The sequence below is a fragment of the Calypte anna genome, chromosome 2, assembly GCF_003957555.1.
Source record: "Calypte anna isolate BGI_N300 chromosome 2, bCalAnn1_v1.p, whole genome shotgun sequence".
In the NCBI taxonomy this organism is placed as follows: domain Eukaryota; kingdom Metazoa; phylum Chordata; class Aves; order Apodiformes; family Trochilidae; genus Calypte; species Calypte anna.
Genome location: NC_044245.1, coordinates 69979714 through 69995963, shown reverse-complemented (window position 1 = coordinate 69995963; position 16250 = coordinate 69979714). Strand labels below are relative to the sequence as shown.

At 34.7% G+C, this 16250-nt stretch overlaps 1 protein-coding gene across 3 annotated transcripts in view; it reads left to right on the top strand.

Annotated features, from left to right (window-relative positions):
- RELCH (RAB11 binding and LisH domain, coiled-coil and HEAT repeat containing) overlaps positions 1-16250 on the top strand; it is a 72248-nt gene that overhangs the window by 17173 nt on the left and 38825 nt on the right. For 2 of the 3 annotated variants that reach the window (XM_030445841.1, XM_030445842.1), the window contains exons 3-10: positions 1801-1872; positions 1982-2037; positions 2158-2271; positions 4072-4275; positions 4360-4451; positions 5431-5739; positions 9542-9617; positions 10009-10104. In XM_030445841.1, the coding sequence (XP_030301701.1) occupies positions 1801-1872; positions 1982-2037; positions 2158-2271; positions 4072-4275; positions 4360-4451; positions 5431-5739; positions 9542-9617; positions 10009-10104 (1019 nt within the window). Of the gene's footprint in view, positions 1-1800; positions 1873-1981; positions 2038-2157; positions 2272-4071; positions 4276-4359; positions 4452-5430; positions 5740-9541; positions 9618-10008; positions 10105-15237; positions 15312-16250 lie in introns of those variants that run through there. The other variant, XM_030445843.1, reaches the window with a different exon arrangement.

Sequence of the window (16250 nt, the reverse complement as noted above, 5' to 3'; positions counted from 1 at the left end):
AAACATTAGCATGTAGCCATTGCCATTAGAAGAATTACTTAATTTGAATTCTTCACAATTTTCAGAAGCTAACAAATTAGTGGCTTACAACTTAGAATTGTAACTGTGAATTAGTAACTAAAATGCAAGGAAGTGCTAAAATTATTAAATACTTCACTACAAGAGCATTTTCTAACTTTGTTGCACAGAAGTATTTGCAGATCAGCATTGCTGAATACTAGAGAGATTTTACATATTTTACTCATTGTATCCTCAGTTGCGCTTTTGTATTGCTGCAGTAAAATTCTGTGCATCAAACAAGTTACTTTCATGTAGCAAATGTGGTGTACTGTAGTTACTCCTTCAGTTTTTATGGATAAATGCAAACTGAGTGAATTTTTTTTTCCATGAGTGCTAATTATCAAAAGAATCTTAGTAACAGATGTTAAAAAGAGGAAACTATTTCTTTTGTGATCTTCAGTAGCATTTCTCACAAGCCAGAGCCAACGCAGTGTTTCTGCCATGCATCGTCTTCTGTGTAAATACATAAAAATGCCATGGTAAATTATTTCTAGGGAATATTTAAAAACATTAGTACTTTCTTATTAAAAGCGGCTGCAATAATTTTAAGCAAATGTTAGATAATTAATAGTGTAACACTTCTGTATGGTAGCTGTTCTAGTTAAGTAAAAGAATTATTCTTTCTGGTAACTTTAAGTGTGGTTAGATTAATCTGAGAATTAATGAAATGTATATAGTTGTCTGGTAATTCCTTAAATAGGTTCTTCTAGATAGTCCAGCTCTAAATGTCTATATAAAGACCATTTACTCTTTTGTTTTGCCAAGCTACAGCATTTTAAAGTTTGAAGTAGGTGATAAAGACATCTACAATTACATATTTTGGAACCTCTAAAGCTAACTGCAAGTCACTGAGTGTTGTATAGTCTAGAGTAACTGGAAAACTTGAAGAATAGTGGAGCAAAGTCTTTTGTTGCAACCTACTCTAAGTAATATCAGAGCTGCATATTTTGCTTTTTTGGGGTGGGGTTCTTGTGCATCTCTTAAATGTGTTCAACTAAATTAAAAATCTTAACTCTAGAGTATTCCTAAATGTTTACTGTTTTAAAATAAATATTTAAAATTAGATTATTTTCATAGTGAAATAAAGTATGTTTCTAGTTCTGCCATTTAAACTACTAGAATTTCAGTGTATGGTTTTATTTTCAGAAGTATCTGTAGTCTCATTAGGATGATACATTCATGTCATATTTTAAGCTCTGCTGCATGGAGACAGCTTTCTTTGCTCCCAGCATGTATTTGCTTGATTCAGATCTGTCCCCTCATTGTCTGCATACTCCCCTTGCTCAAAAAAATAAAAAATGCTTTATAGTATCAGCTGATTGTAAGAGTGCGGAAGAAATATAATGTATTTCCCAGTAATACACAAATTTAAAAACAAGCAAAGAAACTCCAAAACAACAAAACAAAAAAACCATCACACAAAACAAAGAAAGCCCCCCAAAACAAGACAAAAAACACATCAAAGTGCAATCCCCCGAGCCCTACAGCGAGTCCTTGTCAGACAGCTTGAAATTTTGATTTAGCTTACATAAAGCCAGCGAATCTATGGAAAATATTCACCAGTTTGCTTTCAGACCAACTCTGCTGCATGTGTTCATAAGTTCCATATAGGTTGCATGCTTTCTGTTTAATACAAACTGTGTATTTTTTTTCACACCCATCCTTGCTTTTTATATTTTATTTTTGTTTCCCTTGCCTTGGTTGGATGCCTGTGTGTGTTTAATCCAAATCCCTGTCCAGTCCTGGAGTTTGAACTACGGAAAGCCAAGGAGACCATACAGGCCCTCCGAGCCAACCTGACTCAGGCTGCAGGTGGTGTACATAAACCTTTTCTTAAGTCTCTACTTTGAACAATGTAGAAATAGCTGAGCGCATCCTGTATGAAAGAGTAAAATTTAGTTACTTTTTTTTCCCTTCCCAGAAAATGAAGTTCCTTTGCAGGAACGAAAAAATTATAAATCAAGTCCTGAAATTCAGGTAGGTGGCTGGTGATGACTGAGCTTTGCATGGGCTTAAAGACAGATACACTTCTGTAGCTGAAAGGCAAATGAACCAAAGATGTAGTATATTTCTGGTTTGTTGTTTTTTTTTTTCCAGGAGCCAATCAGACCTCTTGAGAAAAGAGCTCTAAACTTCCTAGTTAATGAATTTTTATTGAAGAATAGTTACAAACTTACATCAATAACATTTTCAGATGAAAATCATGATCAGGTAAAGCTTTCATCTTGTGAGTTGTTTTTTTTAATCCTTCTTGCTTTCCATATTCTGATCTTGTCATAAAGTTGGGTGAATGTAAAATATTTCCTTTGCATGTAATTCACTTTATATACATGATATTCCAGGAGCTAAAGGTGTTGGTTAGCATTTTCATTTGTAAAGCAGGCTTTGAAAATGTAGCACTTCGAGGAGTATTTTCCCAGAATTTGTAGGAAGGAGACAGTGTGGTTGCATTCTTTAAAGAAAGAAGAACAAGAGGAAAGATACTGTGATTTACAGGTATTTACAACCCTGATTCTGGTGGATGCCCTTTTTCGTAATCTTTTCTGTAAATCACTCAATTGATTTGTGCAGGGTATACAATACGCTTATTGTTTATCATCTTCTGGGCATGCATATGGGTATGAATATTCTTTACCATATTGTGGCATTTCATGCAATCTTGTGGAAGGTAATAAGGTGTTATGCTTGATATTTACAAAAATAACTATGCTTTGATACATTTTTCCTAAGGTGATTAGAATTACATGTTTTTTCAAATATTTCAAAGGTTCTAGTCACATTATGACTGTTGCGGAGCAAACAGAACACCCAATAACATAAATACCCGATATATATTTACCATAAAACTGGAATATTGCCAGAATTAAATATTTATTTCGCTATTAAATACAGAATTCCAATCAGTTCTATCTGTATCTAGTTTTTTTATATTTTTCGCACAATTTTCATATCATAATATCTAAAGAAAATGTGTTGTTGAAGAAAATTTCTGGATCATTCACTTAAGATTAGAGTTTAACAGTGCTACATTTCATACAAACACTTGTGAGAATACAGCCTCAAAACCAGAAAATATCAGTAATTTACCCTTAGTGTTTGTGTTCTCAACTGAAAGTGTTTTATGTTGTGAGACAATGAGCAGAAGAAAAGAATCAGGGGAGTTCTTCATTCTGAAAGGTACAAATAAGCATACTAAAATGAATAACTAGAGCAAAATGTGAATTTTATATTATTTGCAGTATTCTTGGAGAAACTAATCTCTTCAAGATGTATGTAACCTGAATATGGAAATACAGTGACCGTTGTGACCAGTAGGAAAAAATGAAACCAAACCAAACAAAAAAGAAACAAACAACCCTATGAAATTTAATATCATTAAAGAGGCCATAGCAACTCCTGTTTAAGAGTGAAATACTTGCTTACATATACAGTCATAGAATAATCTTGTAATAATAGGATACTAAAATGTCAGCGCAAAAAAGGTCATATAGTAATGATTTGAGACAAGAGGCCTTACTGTTCTTTACAACTCAATTAATGCAGCTATGTTCAAATTTCACTGAGAATATTCACCCTATCAGTTATCTATAGAGATGTTTGCTTCTGGAAAATTACACTTCTGATTCTGAATGAGATGGGAACAAAGTGATCTGTCAGTAGGAAGCCTTTTATCAACTGTACTTGCTTCTGCTAGAATTTAATCAATGTTATATTTTATTCTAAACAGTGTTCACGTCCTATAAAAAAATAAGTTATCTATTTGGTTTTGGAAGGTCCTCTTATTAGTACATTACCTAGAGCTGCCTTTAGGGTGAAACTGCTATGGGTCATGAAATAGATCGTTTTTCTACTTCTGTTTTTTGCTATCTGATTTAAGGTTTTATCTTCTTCACTAAAGTGCAGTCTTGATGTTATTATTTTGCTTTTGTATGACCTGTAGTCAAGTAAGGAAAAGAAGCCGAAATAAAAGGAAGTATGTTGTATGGTTTAGTTTCTTTTATTCCTTTGAAGGATTTTGAACTTTGGGATGATGTAGGATTGAATATTCCAAAACCTCCTGACCTGTTACAACTCTACCGTGACTTTGGAAACCATCATGTGTCTGCGAAAGATCTGGTGGATGTTTCAGTTGGTGTAGAAGATGATGAGTTAGAGGCTGCCACTCCTGTACTCGGGAGCGTCCCTGTGTTTGAAACAGCACCACAGTCAATAGAAGTAAGAGAATGTACAGCAGAAATTTTACAGCTGTTGGCAGTACTTCTTTATTGTACTAAACTCTTGTTTTTGTCTTGTGTTTAGCAATGTTTAATAGTGCAAAAATTAGAAGATCAAATTAGTGTGTTAAACACTGAGAAATGGTCTTTGATGGAACAAATCCAAAGACTTGAGAGGTATGTACTTATCCACTGCTCAACTGCTGATAAATGCTTGAATGATTTCTCCGTGTTTTTCTAGCGCATATGCAAAACCATACAACTTGCATAAAAATACTAGCGTGTTCTTCAGAGCAGGGCAGCCTTTCCTTTTTAATATGTGATAGTTGATGTACAAAAATGAAGAGATTTCAAACTGACTATTTCCTTTTTATTAGCTACATCATTTAAGTTTGTAATCAGTTTTGTTCTCTCAGTGCACCTTCTCTATTTAATTATTTGAAAATAGAATCAGTTTAAATGTGTTCTGTGTAGGTTTTCAGTCAGATTTATTTCAGTCCTTAGTATTATGGTGTGTACAGCTTGCAAACACTTAGAAAGATGTTTGTTTTAATGATTTCTTTCAACACAGCTTTCTGCTTGTCTTGCTCTATAGGAAGAAAATTACAGTGTCTTTAACAATAATAAAGAGACTCTAGAAGTTTGGTGAAAATGTGATTCTGCAGGATACTGTTCTTAAGAGATCCATAGGGGCATACAACAACATAGGGGCAAGTGCATGGTTTAAGTGTCCTGGTTGACTTCCAAAATAATTATTTGTCAAAGTATGGGACAGTGTGTTTTAATGCATCACTGCAGGATTTTAAGTTTTGCATCTCAGGTAGAGTTCTGTCTCTGACAATTTGTGTCTCGATGCTCAGATTTCAGCCAGAATCAGGTAACACTACTGTTACTCACTTATTTCATTGGTTCACTCACTCTGAATGAGACGTTTTTCCTACTACATACTATTAACTAAAGAGCTCCATTAAACCAGTGCTCATTTGAACAACTTGTGTGATAAAAGTTATTTTTCTTAAAGAATTTTTTACATCATGGAGTTGAAGAGGGAGATCCTCAGTATGTTGTCCTTATTTCTGTGCTTCAGTCTTGGGATTCCAACAATCTTACCATGAAAACTACAAAAATATTTAATTCTTTGTTCTTCTCCTTTTAGTGAAATAGATATTCTCAAGAACGAAAACTTTGCTGCATCAACAGTTTATGGTGTAGTTCCCCATTCTTCTTTAAAACAAGTGCCTGTCACAGACTCTGAGGACAACGGACGGTACTTGGATATCAAGAGCTCTGAGAAGGACAATAAACATGGAAACACTGAGGAAACAAGACTTTCTTTATCATCTGGAGTCGATTCAAGGACTTCTAAAGATGATACACTAAATTCTATACCCTGTAAAGGAAAAGAGAAACAACGCTCTTCTGCTCCATCAGCTAAGACTACAGTTCACTTTGATAAACCCAATAGGTTAGTAGTAAGTTTTAAATAGGAATGCTTTAATTCAAAATTCTTCTGAAGTGGATAGTTATTTTTCTATCAGTAAAATTCTGCAGAATTCATATCTCATTTGTGTTTTGAGTGCAAGTAAAACATACCTTTAGGGTACAGTGATAATATTTTCATGATGTTCTTAATCTTCTTCGGGAGGAGTACATTTGACAAACATACATTTTTAGTATCAAGATGGTTTATTTTCACCTCCTTCTCGTTTCTAAAACCAGTCCTATTCCTTGCAGTAACAACAAAAAACCCACAACCCAACCAAAATCAAAGCAGTGAATGGAAAGACAGGATCTTCCTGTTCTCTTTCTAATTTCTACTTCATAATGAAATACCTTCAGTGATGTCTTAACTTGAGAACAGGAGGAAAGATTTCTGCTTTCTGAATACAGTCTCCCAGAGTCCTGCCACAAATTTCTTTTCTTCTAGTTGAATGTATTAGTGTTGAACAGGAAAGTAAAACTCTGTTTAGTTTTTTTTTGAAAATTTGCAGTGGTTCCATTTAAAAGTTCCACATATTTGGGGTTTTATTTTGGGACTTTTTAAAATTTTATTATACTACTTCCATATCCTTGATCAATATCTAGACTATGCATCAAAAGTTATAGCTGTCATACATTGATTGTTTTAAATTTGTCTTCCTACTTTGATCTGTGGCTTGCTGCAAATTTCTTCTTAGAGTAATTTGGAATGCTAGGAGGTGTTAAGTGCATGAATGGTTAAGTGATAGATGGTTTGGGGATGGTGACGATGGGTATAAAAATCAAATGAGATCACTGAGTGAAGAAGGAACTGAGTATCTCCAGTGGGATTTATGACTCTCTATAGAAAAACAGGATTTGTTTTGCTGTTCCGAACTCTTTTAATGTAACTGTGTGTGGATTTTTTGAGAAGTGGCTGAATAAAGCCTTGAATCCCCACTGAGTTAACTTCAGAGGTTCCCTCAAATGCTGTTCACTGCAGAAACAACTCATGCATAATACAATATGTAGCTATTTTTGTATAATATGTAGACATTTTTGTACAGAGTTTTAGGCTTAACATGTCAGTGAAGGGTCAAAGGAAACAGTATATGATAGTGTTTTATAGATCTGTATTACTAAATTTTCTTCCTGGATTCTGCACTTGGTTTGTAATAATGAAGTAATTTTTTTCATTAAGAATTATATTCTTTATTAAGTATTTTGAGATCTGTGAGAGGAGAAGTACTATAGGAGTGTTGGATATTTTTTAATTTCAGTGCATGGGTGGTTATTGGTAGAAAAAAATTGCTACTATTCATTCAGAATGTATTAAGTATTAAAAACCAACATATTGTCCTAAAAAGCAAGACTGTTACTACTGTAGCAAGGGAGTGGATTCTTGGCACAAATCGTGGCCAGATGGGAAGAGAGGATAGAGGAGCAAATGAGGCTTCTTTGTGTGGTGCACTCAGATCAGCTGTGCTTGCCTGCTCACAAATGAGGACGTGGCCATCATTGGAAAAAAATGCCTTGTCTAACAGATTGCAGCAGTTTAAATAGACTGCACCACATGTTATTTCTTCTACTCATTTTAGGTGTGTGGTGGCTTGCACCAAAACAGGCTGGTTTTTTACATTATAGCTGTCACTCCTGACTTTTTCAGTAAATTGATTCCTTTGTCCCAGTGTGGGTATTGGAGTAGAACAGTAGTGCTTGTTTTTGTAATAATCATACTTTCTTATATCTGAACATCTTCACTGGAGGCATCTGTCTTTGAAAGGTCTTTCCACTGGCCTAAGTGCAAGAGGCCTGGGTTTGTCATCATTTATGTCCAGTATAGCTGTGAGGATTTTACGAGACTTCATTTAGGAAAACCTTTCTTGACTCTAAATATAGCCAGCAATCAAAATGGGATCCAGGCTGCACATAGCTTGCTGTTAATTAACCCATGGGGTAATTCAGTGACATACTATCATGCTTGGTGAGTTTTTAGTGTCTGCAATATGAGGTTAGAATGTTGCCCTTATGTAGAATTTTAATTAAGGTGGTAAGTGGGGAAGGATCTGAAGTGTCATGGAACAAAACACTGAGGTGAGGGACAGCCTGGGCAAAGAGCTGGCTGAGGTTTTCCACTCTCTTAATCACAGAATTATGGTTGGAGAAGACCTCTAAGATCACCATGTCCAACCATCAACCCAGAAAACAAAACACAAAACAAAGGAAAAAAAAAAACAAACACCATCCCAATAGAGAGGACTGGAGTCCTGAAATGCTTCATCTACATGGTTAATTTTAAGCTACTGATTTTCAACACTTGCTCATGTTCTCCCAGTGTAAATAAACCTTAAAGCCTTGGAGTAGAGCCTGTTGTTTTGTCATTCAAAAATAATTCTACAGAATAAGAACTAACATGTTGTTGCACGTAGGTCCCTTAAAATTTTCTACCAACTGAGTCATTTATTGAAATTTTATTAAAGTGACCTCTTGCACTAACCCAAGGTGATAGGAACAAAGTGGAACTTATTTCAGCAAAATTTAAAGCATGTTTTATAAATCTGTATTGTCAAGGAAGAAACTGGATTGTAAGGAATTAACATAAATTCTTATTTATCATATTTTTCAGGTAGTCAAAAGAGGAAAAGTACTCTGGTATATTTATGAAGTAGTTAAAACAATTCTAAGTAGGAACTTATATATTTTACATGCTTTTTTTGTTGTTAGAAAAGGGTAAATGGTGATGTACTTATTATAAATACTGTGATGTTTCAGTCTATCAGATAAAAATATATATGACCATACACATAATTGTATGTGCATAGGGTTTTGTGTAGTTAAGTTCATGGAATAGCTTTTTTAAGAGTTGAAAGGTGGTACTGCTTTTCACATGAGAAATAGCAATTACCTCTTCCCTTAAACTCTTAATACAGTGTCATTAGAAGATACAAACAGGAAATTGTACATCTTTTAGAAGGCAAATGTTCTTTTTCCTTCATCCACAGGCATAGTGGATGAGACAGTGTTAGATTAGCATCTGAAAACAGGCCTCAGATAAGGCAGAGGGAGTTGTCATTACTGGGAAAAACTGGATGCTGTGGCTGCTGCTTGCCTCTTTTATTTTAATGGTCAGTCCAATAATTGTTTTCTGAGAATATTTCTGCCAAATTGCCCTTCTCAGGCTTTTATGTGCGTGCTTAAGGCTTTGAGTAGCTCATCTGTGGTGGCTGGTGCTGTGCCTGGCTGTGAGACAGTATGTCTCTGGATACACAGCTACCTTAGGGGGTAGGCAGTAATTTAAGGTTAGTTTTGAGGTTCTTGCGATATGTTTTAGTCCAATGTTCAGATTCTAAGGAGCAATTAGCAATCTCTATTTAATTCTGAAGATTGTGACTGACTACTCAAATGTTTTTATGCAATGTGCAAAATCAAAACATTGAGAAAAAATACTTGTGATTTCTTCCCCTCTTCTCCAGTTTGCATAATTGTATGCTTCCTTTTTTATTATTAAAGCTTCTTCTGATTCATGCCTTAGTCCATTTTTCCTCTGTGTAGCAGTTTGAAAGATGTTGCATTTTTCGGAACTCAGTTAAATTCTAAATTAGGACACTCACTTTATTTCTTGCTGCTAAGTCAGCACCTTTAAAAGTCAAAGACTATTTTAAACAAAAGCTTCTGCAGTTTATTTCACTTAAAACTTGCTTTCTGAATGTCATTTTACTTAGCTGGTTAAACCAGGGTGAAAGGGCTTGCTCAATCACCATTCTGATCTATGCTTTTTCCTCCCCCCTCCCTTTTTGATGGTATTTCAGGAAATTGTCACCAGCTTTCCATCAAGCACTACTGTCTTTCTGTCGGATGTCAGCAGACAGCCGTTTGGGATCAGAGGTACATTTCCCAGCTGATGTAAACTAGAAGATCCTTTATTCTGCATGGCAACAGTAGTTAAACAATAATTGCATCTAAACAAAGTCTATTAACTTATGTTTCTACATTTATGTGCATGCAACTTAAGAATATGCTTTCAGATTTTAGCTTAAATATGAAACCTAGTGATACATGTGTAATTACTGGAAAGTTTTGAGTCTCTACAAGTGGATTCATGCTTTTAAAGTGTTACTGCCAGATGAAAAACTTGACTTAATGTGTGTGCGTGAGTTAAATAATTTCTGGTAAGTGATCAGCCTGCTACAGTTGTTGTTATTCCTTTGAAAGGATATTTTACTGTTTCTGTGCTTCATTAAAAAAAAAAAACAACACAATTATCTTTGTTTTCCAGGTATCTCGGATTGCAGATAGTGAAAAAAGTGTCATGTTAATGTTGGGACGCTGCCTGCCTCATATTGTTCCTAATGTGCTGCTTGCAAAGCGGGAGGTGAGGAACCCTGAAATTTTACCTTTTACTTTTATCAGGATGCTTTCTTGTTCATTTTGAAGATGATGTGTCTGATTTCATGAAAGTTTGTTACTTGCAATCATGTTCTTACTTTTGTGCATGCATCTCTGCTCCTAGAAAATGGTTTTACACCTCTGTAAGGTGAGTTCAGTAAACCTGCATGATAGCCTAATATTTCTTCCTTTGCTTAAAGCACCCATTAGCATTCAGTAAGACACTTACTGTAGGTCCATCTGATTCTGATAGCAAAAAAGGTTTTGTTATAGGAGACCATGGTTGATGTGTGTTATGAAGAGCAGAGTGTATAAGTTCAAACATTAAATTATTCTTACTTTATCACTTTTAATAAGGATTAAAGTTCAAGTTCTTTTTCAGCATGAGCTACTTAAAGAAAAAAAGTATTATGCCATCTTTTTGTAGAAGCACCATATATCAGCCAAGATAAGATTTGCCAGAAACAACTCGTCGTAAGAAAATTAGCAATCTTGCTTTTATGTTCACCATTGTAACTAGCTTCATTATAAATTTATTATGAAAATGGTATGTGAATGAAGACGTTTTGCATAATCACTCATATAGTGTAAAAAAGGAAGACAGTGATTGAAGAAGGAAAAAGAATTACTGGTTTTGTATTGCTTTGTTGTAAATATTGCACATTACCATATGTGTAAAAAAAAACCAAATAAAAATAAATTCAGCATCCCAAAGGTTAACACCAAAATAAAGGGTTTGGTGTAGCATAGCTTATTAAGTAAGTTTTAGTCCTTGTTGAGGGGACCTACAGTACAGTAGACTTAGTAGTGCCTTTTGCATAAATTCATTCTAAGGCTTTGAAAACTCCTTAAGAAATTTGTACTGATCCTACAATCTGAAATTTTATAGCATATGAGTAATGAGCAGTTGACATGGTGAGACTGAGATGTACAATGTTTTGGAAGTCTCAGGCTTCATAGGAAGTGTTCGGGATTTTTTCTGAGGGGTGTTAACTAGGTGCTCTTGAAATGGTTCTGTTAATAGTCTTTCAGTATGATTCTGTGAATGGTTCTGGATCAGTGCTTAATTTCTCATTTCTTATTTATTCCTTTCCTTCCCTCTGCTTTTTGCAAGATGTGGTGTTTTGGCTTCTTTCCACAGCTTGTAGCATAATCTGTGTAATGCATTTAACTTGTGACCTTTTAGGCTATTGTCTACTTACCTTATTCTAGAGTTGAAGTTACATTTGGTTACATGTATTGTTGTCTTAAATGACTCATCTGCTTCAATTTGATTTGTAAAGCCAGAAGAGAGTTGTGTAACTGGACTGCATGGGATGCTTAAAGTTCTAAGACTGTATACTTGGTTTTAAATTAGATTTTCTGAGCTACCACATGTTGCTCTAACTATTGTAATGTTCTTTGAGGTGAAATTGTGCAATTTGAAGGAAAACTCAGGTAGACTTTTTTAGTGTTTATTACTATCAATATTACAAAAAACGTAAGCTAAGGAGTAACAACTAGGTTCTCTTCAAGTTTCAACTTTGGGTCTTGTCCACAAACGAACTTGTCCTTTAGGAGTCTCAGCAGAATTCTACAGAAAAATGATGTAAAAATAAGCCAAAAGATCACTAACTTGAGAAAGATAAGTTTCAGGTTGTAATGCTAAGTGACCACCAGTCTGCTCTGAAAAGGTGTAGGGATAGTTTTTAAGATCTTAAATTGTCAGTGTGTTAGACGTGACAATTAGGTGTAGTTTTTTGATGACTCCCTCAAGTACCTATCTGTGTTCTTTAAGCATCCATCATGCTGAAATTGGTTGCACAATGTTAAGCTGAAAATGTGCTATACTTCATCATTTTGGAGAAACTGGGTTTGTGGAGGTTGACAGTCTCTCAGTAAATATTGTCCTTGACGGGGGATTCAGAAGCCATTTCACCAATGCCTTTTTTAACCCTTTCAGTTCAGTAGCAGCCTGCCTGACTTGGTAGTAAGTGTTCCAGTAAATATTTTAGTTGGCAACCAGGCAACCAGTTAGTGTTAGAATGTCTGACACATTTCTGAAATTATTACTTATTATTTGTTATTTTTGTGTATTGCTGCAGCTTTAAATATTTTTTTCACTGTCTGCTCAGGTTCAGAAAAAAAAAAAACAGTAAAAAATTCCATGTATCAATATATGAATTTAGTTTTGGTTTTGTCTCAAGTGTCTAGTTTATCCTAACCACTTGAAAACATGGAAGTCAATGTTAGATTTGTTTGTGAATGTACTCACAAACAAAGGAGCCAGAATAGTAAATAAAATTAAAATTAACAAAGAACTAAAAATCTGTTCTTAAAAAAACCCCTTTGGCTAAGTAAAGAGTCTGTGAATATGCTTCAGCAGATGAACAGCTTCAGTTCATAAAATTTCAAATGCATTGGAATCTTCTTCATATGTGTTTACCATTTAAAACTACAATATATATTTAAGATTTTTTTTTAATTAAAGTCAGCTGTCTTCTATATGTCAAGACCTATACCATAAAAAAGCAGCTAGCAGGAGTAACCTTGTTCATATGTGTAGAGTAGAATTTTTTACTTATATATCAGGATCTTGGTTCTCTTTTTTAATCAAGAAACTCTCTTCCTGGTTTATGTGGGGTGTTGATTTCATTTTGGGGGCTTTTTTTTTGGGAGGGGGGGTGTTAACACACACACCTGTAAGAGAGAGACATTACCATTTTAAATATAAGTCCTTTAGTTTCCTTCTGTGGACATAAGGGGCCAGTGTAGTTTTCTTAAAATGAAATAATAGCTCCGTGTCATGGAGTATTTACATCTCTAGTTGGAAAACTGATGTCTTTCAATGCCATGTCTTTAACCATAATGTAGTTCATGGATGCAAGGAGTTAAATTTCAGTTTTATTATATGAATTTCCCTTTTTTAGTAGTGGTGGTTTTTTTTCTTACTGGTTTTATAAGCAGGTTTCCAAATAAGCAGTGGTTATAAACAAAGAAATATAAAGTTTTTTTCACACCCATATGTGCATCGATTCTTACGTAGAAGAATTCCTTTAGAATCTACAAAAGGCTTAATGTGGGTCCTGGAACAATATTCTCATAATGAAATGGGATTAGAGTTGTAATTTTAATATTAATAAAATGAGCAGTATGAAGGTTTGAATCATGTATTAATCTTATGATTAAATATATTTTCATTTTAGAGCTAAAAGGATGAATTCTGAAATAACTTCAAATAGATCCTTGCACCAGAGACTCTGTATCAGTAGTTTGTTATTACCTGCAGCTATTTCAGTTGCTGCAAATAAGATTATTTTACTTGTTCTCAGAGGTTAAGTTACAGAAAAATTTTAACATAGCATGGAACATACAAACATTGACTAACAGAGAAAACTAAAAGGGACACATCTTAAATATTGGCCGTAATGGCATCCTCATTTATATATTATTCCATCAATTGTTTGCCATATTATTATATTAATAAATAATAAAGACTACTGTCCTAAGCTATTGAAGTAGCCAGTCTTGACAATTAATACTGATTAAATTTAATCTTTGAAATAATTTTGTTTATGAGCACTGCAACAAAAAGTCACTACTTAGTGAGAGAAACTAAGATGTAGAAGACCTGCCTGTAGGTTTTTTTGTTCTTAATAATCCTGAATATCCTGAGAAGAATCTGTCCCCTTTTTAATTGTAATTTTTTTTTGTTCAACAACACATAATGAATTTATCACAAACTTCTAAGAAAATTGTAAGCAAACCATACAAATGCTTGCTATAGGATGCATTTCAAAAATCACAAGCACTAATATTTTGGTTTAGTGCTTCTAATCTTTAGGAGTAACTGTTGCATGGATTTGAGGTGATTCCTGTTACCCTTCAGAAGTCAGCTTCCTTTGACCATAATGAAGAGCTGCCTGCGTAAATGTTGCCTTTACTGAGAACTGGGAAACTTGAATCATCACAGATGTTGCATCTGTTCAATATTAACAGAAAATGTTGTGATAAAGTAGGGAGGAGTTGTCCAGAGGTCCTATGGTGAAAAAAATCCAGAACCTTACTTTCTTTTAGAAGAGACTTAGATGGGCAGTTACACAGAAGTGGAACAGAGAGAGGACAGACAGTTCCAGTTCTTCTGTGCAGTCTTGGGTCAGCTTCATAGCCTTGCCTCTTGGTGTGTAGCAGATTTCACCATAAGAAATAACTTTTTTCTCTCTCTTCTACATCTGAGTAGCTCAGATATAAACTGCATCAGATAGGAACTTGTCTTTTCAGCACTGGAGGTGAGACCTCTGTCAAGGTGACTTTCTGCATGAAGTTGCAAGTGCTGAGAGTGTTACAGTGTCAGTCTGCTTGGCATATAATGGGAAAGCAGTATTGGGGTTCTGAAATCCACTCCTGCTATTATTGACCAACTCCAACATGAAGTAAGTTGGTTTTCCCAAGTCAGGTAAAAGGAAGAAGAGGGACCTGGAGTAAACATTTAGGAAGGAACCCAAATGAAACAGAGGGAGGGTTGTTGTTTGCTTGGTTGGTTTTTGTTGTTGACTGTCAGCATAAGTGGTATTCCTTCCCGAGGAAGGCAGAGTGTTTCATATAGCACTGGAAGTCCTCTCCTTGATTGTTAGTAATTATATACAAGCTCCATAATATTATGAACTTTACTCTTGAATTTAAAGAAATGCTAATATTGTTGTCTCTTGTTGGTAAATTACTTTCTACAGCACTTCTCTGCTGGTTTTGAGAATGAAAAATCTGAGTTTTATTAAAAGAAGTCTACATCTAAGGCATTGCCTAAGCAACAGGAAGGAATGAGCTTGAACCTGCCTGTAGGATGTTGGGGTTTTTTTGTTTTTAATCATCCCGAATATCCTGAGAAGAATCTGTCCCCTTTTAACTCTTTGGGAGACATCACTTGACTTGTTTTGTCCATCTATGGTCAAGTTTTGTTCTTCTTGTCCCACAGAAAGTCCCTTTTGCTTCCAGCTTTACCTTCCTGCCCATTGGGTCTATAGGGAGCACATAAAACGCTGTTCAAGACTTCTCACTGTTTCTCCACTCCCCTTAATAGAAGGAGCTGTAGAAGCACTGATGCAGCGATGCAGAGAACACTCTCTTCCTTCTCCCATAGTATGCATGAGAGAAAGTGACCAATGGACAAGGAAACACAGCTAATTCCGTCAGCTGTAATAACCAGCTCTCTGCAAGGTAACGAACCAGCCTTGTATCTGCCCCACCTCAATGGTGTTAGGTTACTCATTAGCCTTTCACACCCACTACCATAGTAGTATCTAGCTGAATATTTGGAGGTGTTTTCCTTTCACACAGACTCAGCTGGAAGAAGACAACTTGGCTGACTTCCTTAAATTTGAAAATAAGCTTTTAAAAAAAGAAAAGTTCACGGACTTGCTTTGAATCTGAACGAGCAGTTGAGATTTTTGAGTAGGTACTCGAACATACCGGTTCCATGTGTCATGGTTTCTATAGATAAAACAAAACCCCAGATCATGTCCTATTTTGTGAGATTTAGTATTTTTAAAAAATTCTTTGTAAGGAATATTTAAGAAGAATAGCAAGACCCATTAGATAATGTAAACTTAGTGTAGATTTCAGGAAAGTGACACAGGGCTTTTTGTGATTTTGGGTTTTTATTATGATCTGTGAAATGGTGAAATTAGTAATTATATTGTGCACCTAGAAGTTGCAATCTTATTTCCTCTTTGAAAGGCCTTAATGTAAAAGTAGTGTTATTTAGAGTGGCAAGGTTCTTTATTTTTGTAATATTCAAATTTTTGAGTTAAAACAGTGTAGGAAAGAAAATGCTTCTGTGGTGAAATAAAAAAAAAATAAATAGGTCAAACCCCCTGCCTTCTCAGAACATGAAATGGACAAATATTGAATGTTAAGTATACAAAAAATAAACTCTAATACTCAAATTCTAGAGGAAAAGGAACTTCCAGATTAAAGTTATTTAGCTTTTTGTGCAATGTGATTTATGAAGTTTCTTCTAATACGGGTTTTGACATATTGTGTTGTGTTACACTATTAAAAAAAACACAAATCCAAAACCTGACTCACTTGGAAATACTGAAAAACATAAATGTCCAAATTGTAAAAAAATGTATTTTTCATTTTGTACTTAAAATT